We start from the raw sequence: 20,528 nt of genomic DNA, 5'->3' as shown, positions 1-20,528 counted from the left end.
ATAAAAACACTGCCTCTGCTGTGTGCTTCAGTAGTTTATAGCTGCGTGTGGCTAGCAAGCATTCAACACCGGGAGCCGAATTGTGCATTTTTCTTCAGCTTTAACGTAAGTGGCTACATGTGGTTACTCTATCGTACACAGTACTTTAAAGGTACATCATAATTATTTAAAATTAATTCAATAAAATTTACTTCAGAGGCTAGAGAGGCAGTAATTAGGCTTAAACTCTAGGAGTCCATATGAAAAATGAGATGGTCAAGCCTTACTTACGTGCAGCTGCTAAAACAATAAAATCCCCTTGTGGAGCCAACTTCGTCACAGCCTTCCCTGCGCTTGCCACGTAAGTTTAGGTGAGGGCACGTGCACACGGCAGCACTTGTTCTGACAGTTACACTCTATTTTCATTCGTCTTTCCTCTTCCCTCAGCTTATTTCAGCGCCGAGGTGAGTTTTTAGAATGCTTAAGAGTTTTAGCTAATCAACTTGCTGCCGCGGCAGTGATGGGAGGCTGGGCTTCCCAAAGCCTAGGGGACGTTAGGTGGACTCCTAAGATGTATTAGTATGCAGGAACCACTGGTTTCTCTGGTTCCTGCGTAGATGTTTGTGAATCCCTTCTTTATGGATACCTGCACAACAGTCATGCTTAAAATATCAATGTTATGTTTGCTTAGAAAAAGAAATGGTCATCTACTATCAGTGAACTTAGAGATTGTCTAAGCCTGTGATTATCCATTTTACAGGTAAGACGAACCAACTTTTAATGGCTTCAAAATTTTTACATTGTTTTAGGGATGATTGTTTCTATGCCTTGTAGGAATCTTTACAGTGATTCTAAGAAGGGTGTGTGTCTGTGTGTTAAGTACATATGTGGTATGGTACACACATGATAAGTATATGGTGCACGTATATGAAAAGATGCAGACAACAGAATTTTATAATGAGTTTATTACAAAAAAAAATCACATCTTTTGAACAATGTGGACACAGCTCCCTCCCTTTGGACACCTTTGTCTCTATCATACTAGTGAGTTGGCACTTACAGGGATGTGCATTTTAAATGATGGAGCATTTTTAATTGGAAATCAATTTATACTGCTTTTTAAAGATAACTTATGCTAAAATTAGGAATACATATGTCCTAATTTCATTGTTGTTCGAATTTCCACATCCTGAGTTTCATACCATAAAGGAAGTGGTGGAATACTCACTGGGAGAAAAAGTCCCGAAAGAATGAACTCTTAGGAGAACTGTTGCTTAGGTTTATTCTATTTGCTATCCTGGATCAGCTGATTTTCATGTGATGTGCCCACATTTACTTAGGTGGGTTAAGGTAGTCAATCCCTGGTTTATGATTACCCTCCCGAGCAGTCCCAAAGCAAGACAAGGTCAATGCTACTGCCGTGTTCACTGTACGAGTCACGTCTTCTGGTGACTTCCCCAGAGTTGGGTTGACTTCCATGATATCTAGTCCTGAGAGGAGTCCTACACCAAAAAAAAAAATGGTATGGATATCGTTGATAAAAGTAACCGACATTTTAAAGTCTGTGACAACTGATTCCAAAATTTATCTAGTGGAGCAGAGGTGATAACCAACAGAAAACATTGTGTATTACATCTCATGATGGGTGCTCTGGGAAAACCAACAGGCTTGCTTTTAAATTAGAGAGGGCTGGGTAGCGGTGGCACACGCCTTTAATCCCAGCACTCGGGAGGCAGCCAGGCGGATCTCTGAGTTCAGGGCCAGCCTGGTCTACAGTGCGAGATCTAGGACAGGCACCAAAACTACACAGAGAAACCTTGTCTCAAAGAACAAAAAAGAAAAAACAAATCAGAGAGGCCCACTTACACACTAGCCAAGTGTAGAGCTGTTTCTTTATTGCCTTTTTTACCTACCTGTCTTGTAAATTTCTTCTGTGATGTAGATACCTTCTCTATAGGATAGGCCTCCCACGACAGGTGTGCCAGTAGACGGTGTGAACGCCGGGTCCAGTCCATCAACATCAAAACTCAGGTGAATGGGCCTTTTCTTTCTTTTAAGAGATAAGAAAGGCCTTCCATTAAAGTGGTGGTTTAGCAAGCAGTAATCAAATATAGGGCTTATCCTTCTTTATAAAAATAACCTATGGAAATCCCATGGTTTTACCTAAACAACCTTTGTTAAGAATGTCGGTAGGAAACCTTGGTTACACACATGCACACAAAAGCATCATACCTTCCCAGAAGATAGCTGAATGTCTCTTCCATCACCTTGCCAATTCCCAGTTTATCCACTTCAGTCATTGAGAAATACTTAATTCCCAGAGTTTTTATAATATAGCTATAAAAGAACAGATTTAAGTTAATTTACAGTTAATAAGGCTGATTTTTCTTATGTTGCCTTTGGTGGAAAGATTACTATAATAAGTTACATAAAATAAGCCCTGTGAACGGTGTTAGAAATGCACATAGTTGTGTTTTAAGAGTAAATCATTATAAATTGCCTGAATAAAACCTATGTGTATAAGAGAATATGAATGCATGTTCTTATATAGTTGTGTATACACATACATGTATACATAGTGACAATTTAAAATAACCTTCTCTTACAGATTGACCAGTAAAGCACACCTAACATATAAAAGAACATGGAATAAACTTACTGTTCCCCGGGGTCTACATCTCGCAAGCCGATGTACACGATATCCTTGGCAGATATACAGGGAGTCACCCATGAGAATCCTGGTACGTCAGGGAACTAAAAACAACAGTGTTTCCATTTAGAACTGATCTGCATTTAATGTTGAGCACACTTGATTATGTAGATCTAACAGTATAAATTTAGGAGTGATTTTTAAAACAGTGTGAGATTAGGAAGGATATCTGCCTTGTATACTCTTGATGGCTTTGACCTCAACAGCTTTGCCCTGTAGCCTAACCCTATCCTGGGCTCTTGTTGGTAGTTTCATGCCCTGTGCCCCATTACTGCAATGATCAGATTCTTCCCCAGAACTCTTAATACTGAGAAATGTGTGCCTCCATGACTTCAGTGGCTTCCCTCTTTACTTCCCTTTCTCAAAAGGACTTAATCCAGAATTTTAAAGAAGTTTCTCAGGAATGGGAGGGATTCTTCCTCTTGTTCGGATAAGTGCTTCTCAAGATCTGAAGCCATTGGAAGCTATGGTGGCACACTCCTGTCTTAGCACTCAGAAGGCAGGCAGAAAGTTCCAGGCCAGCCTTAACCACCTAGCAAGACTCTATTGAAAAAAAAAATTATTGTAATCTGCATGGCAACGGTGCTCTTTTGTCTAGGCTCTGATATGGAGGGGTTACTTGGTAAAAGGAAGAACCTGTGACGTAGTTAGAAGAGGTAGGAGCCAGGAGACCTGCTTTTCCTTACCTCACAATAACTTGGCATGACTCTGGGCAAGTTGTTTACCCTCTGAATCTCTACAGACCTGTTTAGAAAGTTTTGGTCTACTCAAAAGGGTAATTTAAGAATCCAAAGGGGCCAAGTGTGGTGGCACACACCTTTAATCCCAGCACTGGGGAGGCAGAGGCAGGTCGATCTCTGAGATCAAGGCCAGCCTGGTCTACAAGCAAGTTCTGGGACAGCCAAGATTGTTACACAGAGAAACTCGGCCTCACCCATCCCCCCAAAGAAAAGAAAGAATCCAAAGAGAAAGCAGTCAACCCTCTCCACCATGTTTCCACCAGCCACGGATTGAAGATATAGTTAAGCCTCTACTGGTTTGAACATATACGAGCTTTCCCCCTAGACAGTACAATTGGAACTCTTTTCATAACATTTATATTGTGTTTGGCATTATAAGTGATCTGGAGCTGATCTAAAGTGTGTGGGAGGACACACATAGGTTGTATGTTTAAATACTGTGTCGTATTGTTTGTGAGATTTGATCACCCATAGTTTCATTATCTTATGAGGTCATGGGGCCAATCCCTCATGGATACCGAGGGCAGCTCCAGATGGAATCAGTCTGCAAAGTGTCCAGTAAGGGACTTACTACCTTTATCAACTCACCTTTTGCTTATTTACTACAGAGAAGACCAAGAATAAAAGGCAGGAGGACTCTCCTGTTTGCTTCTGCCTCCCCAACTACTACAGAGTTCTTTCATATCAGCTCAGGAGCCTCTTACCTTTCCCTTTAGTTCCTTCAGGAGGAAGGACACAGGTTGTCCATGCAAATTCCCAGAGCTGGTTGTCAGCGGAGTGTTGATATCGGTGTGAGCATCCACCCAAATGACACATAGGTCAGGGTGGACCCTGGCATGGCCAGAGATGCTTCCAACTGCCATACTTGGGGGAGGGGGAAAGTTTGTGTGAACATCAAGTTTACAATGTCATCACATACATCATATTGTTAGCTCTTATACTGTGCCTATTGGAATATTCTTTAAGTCTATTTAGCTTCTGCATAGACCATAAGGGTGCTGGTTAAACCACTGTAACAGAGGAGGGGTAGCTGTCACCGGCTAGTTACCTTGGTAACATCACTAAGAAAGATATGGACACTCTTTAGTTCTCAGGATTGAACTGGCTCCTTTTCTGGACTCTCTTGTTAAGTACTTGATTCTCTGTGTCCAGTTATAGCAATCTTTCAATTTTTTTCTCAAAAGTCAGCACTTTCATAATAAGGCAGAATCACTAGAGAGTTCCTCCGTCCCCTACAGCCAGTGTCTGTCTGTCCAGCCAGTCCTCAGCTCCTTTACTTTAGCTGACTACTCTCTCCATACAAGGCCCCATTCTCATCAGGTCCCGAGACATAAAAGCCCATCCCAGAATCCTCCTGGCTCCACATGAGGCTGGAATGGGAGAGCTAAGTGATACCTTGCGCAGAGGTATTAACACTAGGGCAGACATAGGATGCCTGTGTCATCACACCTGTAAACATGTAAATACCACTCAGACTCATGAACATCCATAGTCTCAAAGTGGAAAATTTCATGCCTTCATGTCCAGGGATTGCTTATTTCATGCCTTCAAGTCCATTTGGCTTGATGCCTCCTGTTACTTTTAAGTCTCATGCCTTTGGGCCATCTGCACCCTTAACATTTCCACTTCCAATGTTCCCACTTAGAAAAGAAAGAGAAGCAAGCCCCGTCTAAAGTGCAGCTTTGCCGTAGGAGCCCTGCTCGCAGGGGCCAGCGAGGAACTAGGGGCACCAAAGGAGCAGCTCTTGCTTCAAGAGCAGCGGGAATGTTCTCACTCTTCAACGCATCAGGCCTCCCCAGGACGTGATCCCTGAGTGAAAACGGCAAACTGGCTCTAGGCACAAAACTGATCTTTGTTTTAGTGAAAATGTAAAACTACGTATCTGACTATATGGTATATGTGTGTGTGTGTGTGTGTGTGTGTGTGTGTGTGTGTGTGTGTACACTCACAGTCAGAGTGGTGTCATTCCAAGATGAAAAATTACTCAGGAAGCAAAAACCATACTTTTGTGCATACTTAGTAGAAACATCAGGAAATTTAGACTGTTGATTTAGAACAGAACATGAGAAGTGACACAAAAATAATTGTTAAACTGATCATGAATTCATATGTGTCCTTTCAAAACTTTTATAGTACTTTTATAATGGAAAGCATGTATGTCTCCATTGTCCACCTAAATGAATTGTGCATGTCATCAATAATCAAGTCGAATAAACCATGACTTTCCTCAGTGGCCAATCACTATAAACTTTAAGGCTGTGCTGAAATCCACAGTTGACGTATTTCCTGTTGTAACGGATAAAGCGATTTTAAGACTTCAAATAGAGCCTGGTCTATTTCCGTAATAAAAGAACCTATACAATGTCCCTAAAGGCAAAAAATATGAACTCTCCTCCAGTGCTTTCTTGTCTGTATTTTCCCTTGTCTTGGGTCCCCTTATGAGACCTGTGCCCAACCCCCAGGAATAAAGCCAGTTCACAAGACCTGTGGTCTCCACCCAACACCACACTGACTCTTCCATTCTTCTGGGCCTCTGCCACCACACCAGCCAGCTGCTCGTTGGCTTTTCCCACAGATCTTGGGTTCTTCACAATTTGAAAGGGGCTGTCGTTAGGGACATCACCAAAGGCCAGGTCCCCATAGTCTTTGACATCATACTCTGCAATTAAAAGTCTGATGTTACTGAATAGAAACAGATGACAAGCCAGCCCTCCAGCCACCGTCTCACTGCGATGGCTGTCATGTACCAGGGCCTCCCTGTTCCCTGAATCAATCCATGGGGACCGGATGCTGGGAAAACGACAATGATCCCTTTGTGGTCTTGATCCAGCAGGGAACATCATCTTGTTCTGTGCTCCAGCCCCCACCCCCTACTCCCCACATGCATGTGTGTGTATACATGTGTGTTAAATGATGTTTAGCTTTCTGTGCTAAACACGTTTAGCTTTTAAACATGTCCCAGATAAAATATGTCAGAAGTAGTTAACATATAGTAGTGATATACAGTAGCATTTTCTAAGTTTCTGACCCTGCTTCAAGGATCCTGGTGTCCTACCCACGCTGTCACCCACTGAAACCCCCCAGCCAGCTTCTTCCCTTACCTCACCTGCCTTGTGTGCTGAAAATGTAAATGTTGTGTGTGTTTAGCACCAAACGTCCCAGATCAGAGGGTTCAGGAAGTGCAGACTTTGTTGTTGTACTTTTTCACATTAAAAAAAAAAGAAAAATGAAAAAAAAAAAAAAAAAAAAAAAGGCAGGGAATCCAACGTTCCTAAGGACCTGGCTGTGCTTTCAGTCATAAAAGCCCTGACGTGAGTTTCTAAGCCGGAGAGCATCCTGTGCACTGTGGTGTGGAGTCTGGTCAGTGTTCTGAACTAGCCATTGCTGAAGTATTATTACATCTCTGTATATATCTAAATCTAAAATTTAGCAACAGATTCGAGGAATTTCACCTGATATAATATGTGGTCAGTTTATTCTAGTTAACTAAGGACAAGGCAACCTATTTGGGCTTTCTGTTCTCCGATGAGTGACCTCTCTCCCTCCCTCCCTCTCTCCCTCCCTCCCTCCCTCCCTCTATACTCCCTCATGCCCTATCTCCATTCACATCCTCACGGTCCTTTCCAGCTTTATGAAATGATGCCTATCCACTACAACTCAATCATTCTAAGTGTATAGGCCATCAAGCATGGGATATACCTACAATCCTGTAACCACCATCATGCTAACACTTCCGTTCCTCTGCAGGCTGTGCCTGCCCCAACTCCCAACGGTCACTGATTACCTTCTTTTTCTTTCTGTCTTCCTAGAGCCTTACCCCAACGGGGTCATGTGGTCACTTGTGTCCAGCCTCTCTCAGGTAACATGCTATTGCTGGGACCCATCCATGGCCTTGTCTGTGTAGCGGTCTGAGCCTTTCTTTAGCCAAATACCGTCTCATTCCCTGGGTATACCACTTTATTTTACCCATTACCCAGTTGCAGTACTTTATTGTTTCATTTTTTTAATATTACCCTGCTGTTACTCATTCAAGCTCCGGTCTTGTATGTTGACAAAACCGTCAAACTGCTTCCTAGATGGCTTGTACCGTTTTCTTTTTTTCACTGGAAATACATACAGGTTCCAGTCGCTGCCGCTCACCAGCACTTTGCCACATGTATGCCCACACACACGCACGCTAGGCGCTGTTATTGCTTCTGTTATTATTACTCTTTTGTTTTGCTCTCACAAGGTAGGGATCCTCTTACAATAGTAAGGGGTATTTCTTGCAGCTTTTAGTTTTTCATTTTCAGTTTCCCCCCAGTCCCCTATCATCCACCCAAACGATCTTTCTTGTATCATACATTCTTTTGTACAATAGTTTGGCCAGAAAGATCAAACCAAGTAAGGAAATGAGAATATTCCACCAGCAATGTCTACTAGGCATCCTTCCCAGGCCCTGCTTCTTTCGTAGGACATGGTTCTAATGATTTAAAAAAAAATACCTCGATTCAGTAATATAAGTACCACTGCGGATACACCCTGCCTTCTTAGAAGCCTGTCCATCCTTCAGGGTGATGCGGACATTACCTGATCATCTTTCAACTTTAAAATTACCTGTCTCTTTAAGCTTCTCCACCAGACCAGCGTTCCTCAATGCCGCAGGGCCTTTTTCGACCCCTCCTCGAGGCTGAACAATGCAAAAAGTACAGTGCCTTCGTCAAGACTGAGACTCTCCAGTGCCCACAAGAAAAACTTCCCCCTTATTTCGTCAATTGAATCATTAACCAGCAGGTTTTGAGCTCCTGTGGATCTTATATTTTCTCATCTAATCTTCACAATAACGTGGGGTGAATTGCACCTACACCAAAAAGAAGAGACTAGAACCACAGAGTCGTTGTCACCCTGGCAAATAGCAGACAGATGAGTGGCAGAACTAGCTTCGTAAGCTGGTCCTGGGATTCCAAAGCATGCTTTCCTCTTGCCAGCACGTAAAACCACTAAGTCTGGACATTCAGACGCAGCTTTAGCACACGGGTGGTTCTTTCAGTACTGATACAAAAACAGGATGCTTCTAATTGAGTCTGGATCAGGGTGTGCCGTGAGTGCTGGCTACAACAGGTGATCTTTGGGCTCAGTCTTGCAACACTGGTAGATGGTCAGGAAAGGTAACAGGGTGATGGAGAAACTTTGCTACCTGGGGAAAAATCTAGGGCAAAGGCATCAGCAGGGGAAGAGTAGGGCCCCAAAAGACCTACATGCAAGTCAATATACAAGACCTGTATCTGCATGAATAACAGCAGTACTTATAATAACAATAATAAAAAACAATAAAGTACCCCAACTGATAAGTAGAGGTTAATTTAGGACTCTTGGGGCAGAAACCAGGCCAAAAATTGTCACCCAAGACCTGAAACCACAAAGGCCAGCATAGGAATTTCAAATTCTGACCTGTTTAAACCTGACATGAGAAATCCTACTTTGCTGAGTTAACATCCAGAGAGCTAACCATCTTTCTCTTTGGAAGAATTTCTCCCCAGCGTCATGGCTGATAAAAGTCTAAAGAAATATATCCTTTCTGTATCTTTCTGGTCTTTGTTTCAAATGCTTTAAGATACTTTTTTTTTTTTTAATTTAAAGACACACAAAAAGTGATCTTGGCCCGGAGATGGGTGTCAAAAGTCACATGTGTTTATCCTAAGGATTGAAAGTGTAACCCTAAACTAAGCAAATACTTCCTCTCTGGTCAAATGACAGATGATCTTCCCCAGGTGCTAGGCAAATCCTGGTGTCAAATTTCTACGGCTGGCCACCAGGGACCCTGAGTACTCTTCCTAACATGGCTCTGCTCCTTTATATCTCATTCCTTAACTGAGTTATACTATGTGTATATATTTGTAAGGTTTAACATGAGGTCTGTATCCATGTAGACACTGGTAATATCAACTCAGGTTAACATATCCAGCACCTTAAACATTTATCATTTCTCTGTAATAAAAGTATTTAAAATCTTCTCCGTTTGGGGGTTGCATAGTGCAGTATTCTTTATGTGTACATGTGCGTGCATGTGTGTGTATATGCACACATGAATGCACACATGCACCATGCATGTTTCTGTGTGTGCAGACTGGAAGACAAACTCAAGATGCCATTCCACCAGGTATAAATGGTGCATGTCTTTAATCTCACAACTTGGGAGAATGAGACAGGTGTGATCTAGGCCACCCTGTTTTAGCTCCATAGTTTTATGTGTGTGTGTGTGTGTGTGTGTGTGTGTGTGTGTGTGTGTGTGTGTGTATTTATATGCATACATGTGTGTGTATGCATGTGTACATACAGAAAGAGAGAGTTAGCTCCATGTGCTAGCTAATGCTACATAGTGAAACCCCATCTCAGAAAAAAAAATTTCCATTGGGCAGACTCTGTCCAGCTTTGTAATAAATGCCCTTGTGTGTGTGTGTGTGTGTGTGTGTGTGTGTGTGTGTGTGTGTGTGTGTGTGTAGGGGGGTTGTTGTCTCTCACTAGCCTAGAACACATGAGTAGGCTGGACTGGCTAGCTAGTGAGCGGAAGTTCCAACTCTCTCTACCTCTCCAGCCCTGGGATTATAGATATATACCATCATTTCCAGGTGTTTTGTTGTTTTGTTTTGTTTTGTTTTGAAGACAAACTCAAGTTCTCCTGCTGATACAACAAGGTTGGCTATCTTCCCAGCCCTGGCAGATTATTCCTGACTATACTCATCTTGGGTTCTATTGTCTTATAGTTTCATGTCCTTTGCTCTTCTTGTCAGATTTCAACCTAGATGTTTTTATCTGGGGGGTTCTGTGTGTTGCAGTGGAGATCTGACATATAGGTGGTACCCAAACTACAACTTAATACGACTCCCCGTCTTTCCCCTTCTCCTTTTCAGGCATCAGAGCAAACCCTGTAGAGACCTCTCAGTGGACACTGCACTTGCTATGATTGTCAGTGGGTCTGTCTGTAGGAATGGTAGGAATCAGTAGGAATGACTAGGGTTTGTTTTGTCTTGTTAATACTTGTTCTCGTGTAGCCCAAGCTAGCCTCAAACTCACTACATAGTTAAGGATAATCTTGAACTTCAGATCCTCATGCCTCTACTTCCTGGGTTTGGGGATTACAAGGGTGTATCACTATACTCAGTTTATGTGGCGTTGGGGGTCTAACCCAGGGCTTTGGTCTTGTGAGCTTGCATACCCTCTGCCAACCACATCCCTAGCCTCTCAACGACATTTCCTGGCATTCCATTTTATTTATTTGATTAAAACGACTTGTCATGATTACTGTATGCTCATTGCTTGGCTTCTTTGCCCACTTTGAAAATTGCTTAGTCAGCAACCCTGACTGTCTAAAGTGTCTCACCCAGCCCCTAACTGGCCACAAGGCAAAGATTTGCTATAGAGCTGAGCCTTTGAAATCAGCATCAGTGTAGACCGGGACACACGCTTTGGAAGCAAAGAATCCTGTCTGGAAGCACACACTGAAGGTTCCATGACTACGAGTAAACTAGCAGATCGCTCTAAGCCAGCAGTTGTCAACCGGTGGACCTCTTTGGGGTCGCATTTCAGATATTTACATTACAACTCATGACACTGGCAAAACTAAAATTACGAAGTAGCAATGAAATAATTTTGTGGTTGGGAGTCACCATAACATGAGGAGCTGCATTAAAAGGTCACATCATTAGGAAGGTTGAGAACCACTGCAAACCTTAATTAACTCAGTCATCCGATGAGAACAGTACCTACCTACCTCATTCTTTATTCACTGTCTTGGAATGAGGTGAGGCACATAATGAGGCTCTTTCTCAGGCTCAAACTTCTAACCATCTTCCTTCTAACCTCCTTTTTGCCAGTGTGTCAAACTTCTGCCGCATCTAGGCAGGCCAGCTGCACATATGTGCTGGCAGCTTCGCCCGCTGATACATGGCTTACTACAGGAAAATCTGTCTCTGTCCTTACAATCTCGAGACAATGAGCTGCAGACTCACACTCCTGATGAAGGAGAATCTCTGACAGAGGAGAGTTACTGAGGATGGGACTGTGCAGCAGATGGTGTTTTAACATGTTGTCTCCTAGAAGGGCCTTGACTGTGATGGGCAACTCTCTGCCTAAGCCCAGAGGCCAAGGTGTGTTTTCCTTCCTTCCTTCCTTCCTTCTTCCCTCCCTCCCTTCCTTCCTTCTTCCCTCCCTCCCTCCCTTCCTTCCTTTCTTCCTCCCTTCCTTCTTTCTTCTTCTGTTTGTCCACCTCCTTCCCTTTTATTTCTTTGTCATTTTCAAGTCTATTTTATAAACCATTCGAAAAGGAGATGTGGGACTGGAGAGATGACCAGTGATTAAGAATGCATGCTGCTCTTACAGAGATGAACTAAAACATGCACAATTAAAAAGAAAAGTAAAATCCTTAAGAACAAAAGAACACATGAGCATACTATGGAGCTTTTAAAGGGTTTCTTCATTATTTGTGTATGGGTGTGGGGGGTGGGGTGGGAGAGGGGAAGCAGTAGTTCTCACAGAGGCCAGAAGAGGGTATTGATAGGATACCCTGGAGCCTGAGTTACAGGCAACCGTGAGCTGCCTGATATGGTGCTGGGAACTGAACTCTGGTCTTCCCGAAGAGTAGCAAGTACTCTTAACCCCTGAGCCATTTTCCCGGATCCATGTTGTGCCCTTTAAAGGGAACATGTGTCAACAAATACTCCCATGTTCTGGTGTTCTGGGAGAGCTCTTCGGCGGGGTTTCCAGGGACAGTGAAGTGCTGTTTACTGACATCAAATACAATCTGGGCCTCCAACCTCTGGCCTCTCACAATTTGTATTGGTTAAAAAAAAAAAAAAGAAAGAAAGAAAGAAAAGAAAAGAAAAGAAAGGCCAGCGTGTACCTTGAAGCTTTACAATTTAAAAGGCTACAGGCTGTCTACATTCTAAAAGCCAAGAGGACCCCATTTAAAAACAAAGGAGTTAAAATCTACTGACTCTCTTGTTGGACATGGACCTTTTCTCCCCTCATTTTTAAACACAGACCATGTTGGAGTCTAAGGCATTCTGTTATCTCATTACAATTAGCAGAATGAGTGTATCCAAGTAGGGAGGGGAGGGGGTGTGGGGGACAGGGGAGCAATGCTCATTTAGGCATTGCTGACATGTGTGGTTCACACTTAGGTGGTCTAAGCAACTGGAGACTTACGGAGCCATTCGTCCTGATGGGGGTGGCGACTTGAAGTATTTTGTACTTGTTCTCTCCTCAAAGAGAGATGTAAAGGGTTGCCCTAGCCTATGAACTAGTAGCCATAAGATCATTCAAGCTCAAAATAACATGAATTCTTCACCAACTTGCAAGAGCTCTGCTATTTAAGTTATCCAAATTAAAACAAGTCTGAAGGCTGCCACCAACCCATTACATTTTTCTAGGCATGAACGACACAGCCAGACCACTGTGTTCTCTTACAATCTCTCACTCCATATTCAGAAAACATCAAGAGCCACAGCAATCGTGAAGGAAGCTCCAGGGCAGGTTCAGGTGGTCTCCACCCAGATGAATTTGCTCAAAACATTGGCATGACTCAGATTTAAATGAAGTAGACTTCGGCAGGGGCCAAAAGAGGAAGTGGGTTTAAGTCCCCAGGTACGCCATGCCACACAGTGATGAGAAGACAAGTAGAAGACAAGTGCACACACCAGGAGGCCAGATGGTGCTGGGAAACTGACAGCCAGATGTCAGTGCCTGGCCAGTGTTAAAATAAAACATTTCCCGACAAGTTCCAGTCACTCAAAGCCAGACTCACACTCACCTGCCCCTTGGAGAAAGGTGCTCCGATAATTTCTATGGGCCTCGGCTTGGAGCTCATGCTCTCCCAGGATTCCTTCTGCTGCACCGGTGCTGTCCAGCTGCTTGCCACCAGCTGTAACTCTAAAAGACAGAGGGCACATCTTTCTTTCCCCCTTATAATTGGCTGGGTCTGTTTATCCAGCAACTGCTCCGCCCCCTGAGTGGAAGAATGACAGAGTCAACAGAAACTGCCCATCGGTAGAATCACCCCGTTCCCTGCGAGCCTCTCAGGTCTCTAGTTAAGTGAGCATTATTCATCCTTCCAGTTCACACCCTTTTGAAAAAGCCAGCTGGATGACATTAATCTTTCCTTAGACAATTGACAATTATGTGTGGTTTCATAACTGCATATGAAGTACTAGGTTCCTAGCCTGTGTGTGCAACCTGAGGGCAGGGCACTCACCTTTTCCAGAATTTAAGGCCACTGAGGAATGGCAAGGTGAGCCTAGAACAGTAATGGGGTCTCTTATCACCCTTCCATTGAGCATCCTGAGTCAAGGCTTCAAGTGCTGGGGAAAACAGCTAGTCTGTGAGACACATTTCACGTGCACCAGGTTACACTGTCTGGGAAAGCATGTGGCTTTCTTTCTTTGGGGCTGTTTACAGGAAGACACTCGTTGTTTCACTGATGACCCAAAGCAGTTCCAGTTTTGAAATACAGTGTTGAGGGAAAAATCTCATTTTTGCAATCATGATACAACCAAGCTAGAGGAAGCAAAGCGGCGAACTTGAGTTTTTGCCATCGGCCAAGTGCTGTTCTAGATAATGGTATTTCAATTAATCTTTAAACCAACTTGAGGCTGAATATCATTCTTATTGCTGCTTTACTGAGGAAGAAACTGCACTGTGGGAGGTTGCCGTTCTCATGAGGTTGCAGAAGACTAGAAATCCAACGTTGGGCATTCTGGATCCACCGAGGTGCTGGGCTTCTAACGTAAGCACCAGCAGCGTCAGTGGGTCCCCCTGAGACGTTGTTTGTCAATGCGTAAAAATACGGATCTAGGTCAGATGAGACAGCCAGCTGGTGACCCGAGTTTGACCCTCAGCTCCCATATGGTGGAAGGAGAGAATCACCTCCTGCCATCTGACCTCTGACCTCCACATCAGTGATGTAGTACATGCATAACCCACCCCCAATGCTAAATAAATATTTTAAAACGTATGAATCCAGAAGAAATACAACCAGCTATAAAATTACATGATTATGATTTTAAAAAGAAAACCCACATAGCAGAAGTATTTTTTATCTTTATGAAGACAAAAACACCCAAGAGAATTTTAATACCTCAAGGCAGAGATTCTTCACCTTTTACCTTCAATACTTAGAATAGTCCAGTATGAGATAAATACTGACTTTATTGATTGAATAAATGTATTATACTTACTGAATGAATAAATCAAGATGTCAAAGTCTCTCAGAGCCATTTTGACGCCTCCTTCCCAAATATATTTTCTGTGTTTACTATGTTTTGCTACTATAATCTAAATATATACTTACAGATTTTTAAAATCGATTTGTTTGAGACAGAATCTCTGTGTATACTCCAAGCTTACCTTGAACTCTTGGTTCTTCTGCCTCAGACTCTTGAGTCCTGGTGTTAGCACCACACCCAGATGTGGTGTTCTTTATATAGCCGATAATGATGCTGACATTGCAAATCACTTTTTTTTTTTTTTTTTTTGTCAAGACAAGGTTTCTCTGTGTGACAGCTCTGCCTGTCCTGGAACTCACAGGACTCACTCACTCCTCCAGGGTGCTGAGATTAAAGGCCACTTTTCTTAATCTGTCAAGAATCAGGATAGCTCTGTGTACGCTGTCATTCAAATAATTTACAAATAGGCAGCTGGATCGTTTTACCCAATAAGCTTTGGGAGTTCAAGTTTGACCTGCTCTCTGGATCACATGTGTCTACCTCTATATTTCCTTCTATTTTATTTAAATTTTATCTTTCTTTAGGCCTCTTGCTTTCACGCTTTGTCAAATATAATCTATAGTATGTCCCAGGCAATTGTGTTCCAATAAGTCTGTCCTGAGAATGTTCTGGGAAAGGGCTGCTCTGTTAATACTTAGTATTATGTGCTTACTGATGTTTATTTACATAAACCTGTGATCTCAGCTATTTGGGAGGATGAAGCAGGGGGATCACAGGTTCAGAGCCTGCCTGGACTATAGAGCTAGATTAAAGCCAGCATGGCCAATTTAGAACCCTCCCCAAAGTTAAAAGAAAAGGAGAAAAAAAACTGTTCAGGGATGGATTGTGTGCCTATCAGAAAGACGTGAAGTTTGACCCTCAGTGTTCGCATTGACTTCCTTTTTTATCCACCTCCATATTTGTTTAGATTGTTTAAATCTTCCAACTACATTTCCCTTACCAGTTTTCTCAACAGCATCCAGTAGACAGCTTCCCCATGTTACCACTGAACTATGTCCATCATATGTCAAGTTCCCCGTCATAAATGATGTGCTGCTCTGTCAGAACACGGTTAAAAGAACTGATTTATGGTACACGAGGCCTTGGGGAACTGGGAGAAAGGCTCTGGGAAAAAAGGCAGAGGTCCTTTACCTCACATGCATTTTGTTCCCTGGATTGTTGTTGGACATGATTTGTTGCCTCCTGCGTTAAACATTTACTTGCCGTTTATAAGACATGTTTATTCTTGTTGAGTGTCAGAATATAGCTATAGAAACCAATCTGGTCAGTGTGCCCTGAGTCTGGATGTGGCCTCCTTCCTTGCTTTCACGCTTTGTCAAATATAATCTATAGTATGTCCCAGGCAATTGTGTTCCAATAAGTCTGTCCTGAGAATGTTCTGGGAAAGGGCTGCTCTGTTAATACTTAGTATTATGTGCTTACTGATGTTTATTTACATATTTTTCTAAACTCAAACAGCCTTCCTTAGATCATTGCTTTCTTTGATTCATTTGTATGTAAAAGGACATTGAAATTGAAGTAAGGTTGTCTACAGCATTAGACTGTAGTCCACCCCATTCTTTTAGGTCCTCAGATCCCAGGTCCAGCAGACAAGATCTGTACAGGTTGGCGGAAAAGTCGACACTGTTCCATCCAGTTTCCTCTGTACCTCTGGGTTGCTCATCCGTGACTACACCAATCCATAACGCCTTGTCAGTATGGTTTCATGGTGGATATTATAGTTGGACAAAAGGAATACATGCTCTTCCTTTTCAGAATTGGTTGATCTTATGATTATTCATATCTGGTTTTTATAGAAGGAGTTGGTGAGTATGTTTTTGCAAACTTTATACATTAATTCATGGAGATTTGCTGTCAGACCTCCTCACCAGGGCTTTTCTTGAAAGTCTTGACAGATTGAGAGGTTGAGGGTACCTTTTGAATCACCTGATCCATTATCAACACTAACTCCCTGATAAAGTAAAACTCATGATTTCTTGGCTATCCTGTTTTTCCTGGGTCTTTATCACTTAGGGTATCTCCCTAAACATCACCAGTTTCACGAATTACACCCTTTATCATCATGATCACTCCTTTTCAAACATCCCCTGGCCTCCCTGTGTTCTCCTTAAGTAGACCATTCAGAACTCAGTGCACAGGTCCAGTTGTAGATGGAGTCATGCAGCCCATCAAACATAAATTTGGCATTGCTTGCCTTTTCTAGGTTATTAAGGATTCAACGGGCTAGGAAGTAATCACTTAAATAAGAGCTGCGTCACTCCACAGGAAACCTCAATGCCAAGTGGTACAGCTCCTGAATCAGTCATGCCTCTCTAGACGAGCTTGTTGACTAATACAGAGTGTCCACACAGCAGCATACGAAAGTCTGGAAATGACTCGTTTCCTAACCATATCGTCTTGCTGTGCTTTGTCAGCTTCCCTTCCCAAGAGGAGATGACCCTGACAGGTCTTGCTCTTGGTGACCCCATGCGGACATGCAATGGCTTTCTTCCTGTCATAAACACAAACTGGATTTTTTTTTTGTTTAACTTTAAACTTTTTTATATTCATTTACTGTGTGTGTGTGTGTGTGTGTGTGTGTGTGTGTGTGTGTGTGTGTGTGTGTTGGTAAACACACACCAGGTACCCCTGTGGAGGTTCTGTCCCACCATATGGGACAGAATGGGATGCCAAGCGGTACAGCTCCTGAATCAGTCATGCCTCTCTAGACGAGCTTGTTGACTAATACAGAGTGTCCACACCTTTACTTAAGATCCTCTAGCCTCCACAACGGACTATCTTTTCAATCCCCAAAGCTGTGTTCTCAGAACATCTCAAGCGGTGGTTCTCAACATGTGGGTCACAACCCCTTTGGAGTAGAATGACCCTTTCACAGGGGTCACTGAAGACCATTGGAAAACACGAGTACTTACATTACGATTCATAGCAGTAGAAAAATCACAGTTGTGAAGTAACAACAAAAATAATTTCATGGTTGGGGGTCACCACATCACGAGGAACCGAATTAAAGGGTGGCAGCATCAGGAAGGTGGAGAACCACTGTAAAAAAGAAGACAGGGTCATCTGCCTATGTCCCCGTCAGAGCCCTCTTTCCCCAGACCAAGTCTTTTGTTAGTGTAGAGAATGTACACTGGGCTTTAAAAGCTCGCTTCCTACGAACACAGACCTCGTGTCCACCCCCCTGCTTTGTACCACAAATGGGTATTCAAAAATTGTTGATATTTGAAGGCAGAGGCATGCTTCCTGTCCACTAGTAGGGGTCTCTTGCCTATCCCCAGTGTCTGGTGTGTGTGTGTGTGTGTGTGTGTGTGTTTTTTCCTGGCAATCTTTAGTGCTTTTTGACTTATAGGTACACAGTTCTAGCCCTCTACCTTCCCCGGCACTCCCTCTGCCCGTTTCTGTCTACACCTTATCATCTCATAAGGACCTCAGTCAGAATGCATCTTCAAATAATAAAGAAAACAGCTCTGGGAGTTTTGTGATTAGAGTGACTCAAAAGGGACCATTCCTTACAGTCTGCATGCTTCTCTTTGATGCTCCACACTGTGGCCCGTGACTTCATTGTGGCTTTTATCAACCAGCTGACAGATGAGACCTTTTAAACATAAAGCCCCGTGAGCTGGAAAAAAAAAATACACCAATGGGTTGATTTCAGGGAAGTGTTCTACTTGGTGTGTGGACCCCTGAAACTCAAAAGAGCAAGGATAGGTGGCCCCTGAGACAGTGAGGTTGTGAGAATGTTCAAATCTCGTCGTGTCTCTGGTAGGAACTCTCCTAATGCTCTGAGGCCCAGCAGCAGCCAGAGCAGAGTGAGTGGCTTGAGAAGGCTCACTCTGGACATCTGACTCATGGTGGTTTCATAACTACGTGATGGCAGACTCCTCTTCCCCTTCTTTCCGGACTCACCCAGATGTGGAGTAAAGTTCACAGCAGGGTGGAGGCTGCAAGAAACAGGACATGGAAGATCAACTCCCCAGGTATCTCTGTGAGCCAAGCTATCCCAGGGAGAGCTGCTTGGGACCAGGTGACAGAGATCTGCAAACATGCTAGGTCCGGCCCAGGAGGACCCTGAAACCCAAGCTTGGTGTTAGGATGCAATACTTTCCTCACGTGGGAGGTTTCAGCTGCACATCCTCAGTAGAAATCTGCAACAGGATGATGAAGAAAGGCGACCAAAAGCACTAGACTATGAGTGTACATGAAGTTGCCTCATGGTGTTCTCAGAAATGACAGGCGTACTCGGTGCCTTGCACGTTTGAGTAGGGGCTGGAGGGACAGGGTCTCTCACTGCACCAGGTGTTCTATGTCCCAGGTAGGCTAGATGGCAGGTGAGCTCTGGGAATCCACCTTTCTCTACACCCTCACCCCCAAAACACACACACGATGCTGGTGTTACAGACACTCATGGCCATGCTCAGCATTTATGTGGGTGCCAATGATTTGAACCCAGTCCCTCTTGCTTCCACAGCAAGCATCCTACCCATTGAAGCCATTCTCCTAGGCTTCTTTTATTTCTTTAAACGTAACAGCATGTAAAACAGCACTATGCCGTAAACTGTATACTTAGGGCTTGCCTCTATGACCTTTGACATGTCTTCAACGTCCTTAACTTACTTTGTCCCAAACTGTCATATTTCTTTAGTCCCTTTTCATCCGGCCCCAGTTTGCTCATACTATTTTTTTGGCTTTGCCTTGTTTGGTGTTTTCTGTCTTATACGTATTTCAGACTTTTGAAGAATCTCCCAACAAAGGTGCCCCTGATGTTTCCTTTGATTAAATGTCACTTTTACCATGTTTTAAAGGACACGGGGAAAGCAACATGGCGACCTCATTATAGCGCCTTGAGTGCGAGGTGTTGATTAGGCCAGCTGCTGCCGACTTCAGCCTCGATCGCTTGGTTAAAGTAGGACGTGACAAGTTTCTCTGCTTCGCATTTCCTCTATTTATCTTGGTGATTAATACATGTCAGACCGATGATTTAATGTGTGTGATTATCCGGGTTCTCATCCCTCTTTGACCTCCCGGGCTCAGCATCTGTTGACAATTCTCAACTCTAATGATTATTACTGCGTTTGCCAAATGCTGGTTGTCTGCTTCGATCGTGTTTTCACATAGATTGCTTGGAATTCTCCGCTGAGAAGAGCTCTAGTTTTCCTTCCATTTGTTTACCTCTTCAATGATTGATCTCACAATGGGCTTGTGCATGCTTGCTTTAGCGCATGAGTAATAATCACTCCCATCTCTTTGGGTTTTCCTATTGTCCCAGATTTTATCAATTTTTAAAGCGTTCGTGATTTTTTAATTGTGTGTGTATGTTCGGTGTGTTGGGAGAGGGGGAAGTGCATGTGAATACAATTGCCCTCAAAGGCCGGAGATGTCACTTCCCCACTGAAGCTGGAGTTACCGGGGTGGTATTCATTGTGAGGTGGGTGCTGGGAACTGAACCTGGGTCGCAAGAGCAGTGTTGGCTCTTAATGGCTCAACAATCTCCCCAGGCCCCTCGCCAATATTTTAAGCTGACTCCCTTTTTACATGATTTGCGTATATTTGGTAATTCCTTGCTTTCCGGTACTATGAGGTAGTCCAGATTTATCTACTGTGTCCCTCCTCCAGATGTTTGCCCAAGCATCCATTTGTCCAAGGAAGACTGACTCCTCTCTTTCATTTGAAAAGGATGTGCAGAAGCCAAATCTGTGTGCCAGAATATCCAGGAAATCACTATTTCTGGTCTCTTTCAGCAGACAAGGCTAAGAAATATATACATGTACACTCCCATGCATACACACACACACACACACGCATACACACACACACACACACACACACACACACACACACACA

At 43.4% G+C, this 20,528-nt stretch overlaps 1 protein-coding gene across 1 annotated transcript; it reads right to left on the bottom strand.

The window, feature by feature from the left end:
• Positions 1-926: 926 nt before the first annotated feature.
• Arg1 (arginase 1) lies at positions 927-13,347 on the bottom strand. Its single transcript, XM_059272639.1, has 8 exons — positions 13,217-13,347; positions 8,026-8,098; positions 5,914-6,088; positions 4,134-4,293; positions 2,639-2,733; positions 2,212-2,316; positions 1,893-2,029; positions 927-1,481 (listed from the first exon to the last, which is right to left on the bottom strand). The coding sequence occupies exons 1-8, from the start codon at positions 13,271-13,273 to the stop codon at positions 1,312-1,314; spliced, it is 972 nt and encodes a 323-aa protein (XP_059128622.1). The 5' UTR covers positions 13,274-13,347; the 3' UTR covers positions 927-1,311.
• Between the last annotated feature and the right edge of the window lie 7,181 nt (positions 13,348-20,528).

Source organism: Peromyscus eremicus, chromosome 8b (assembly GCF_949786415.1).
Source record: "Peromyscus eremicus chromosome 8b, PerEre_H2_v1, whole genome shotgun sequence".
NCBI lineage: Eukaryota > Metazoa > Chordata > Mammalia > Rodentia > Cricetidae > Peromyscus > Peromyscus eremicus.
This window is presented reverse-complemented; position numbering and strand designations above follow the sequence as displayed.

Coding starts and splice junctions, on each gene's coding strand:
- Arg1 (XM_059272639.1), bottom strand. CDS start 13,273: ATGAGCTCCAAGCCGAGGCCCATAGAAATTATCGGAGCACCTTTCTCC. Junction 2,734..4,133: donor TGAAGGAACTAAAGGGAAAG/GTAAGAGGCTCC, acceptor TGTTGTTTTTAG/TTCCCTGACGTACCAGGATT. Junction 2,030..2,211: donor TTCAGCTATCTTCTGGGAAG/GTATGATGCTTT, acceptor ATCTCTTAAAAG/AAAGAAAAGGCCCATTCACC.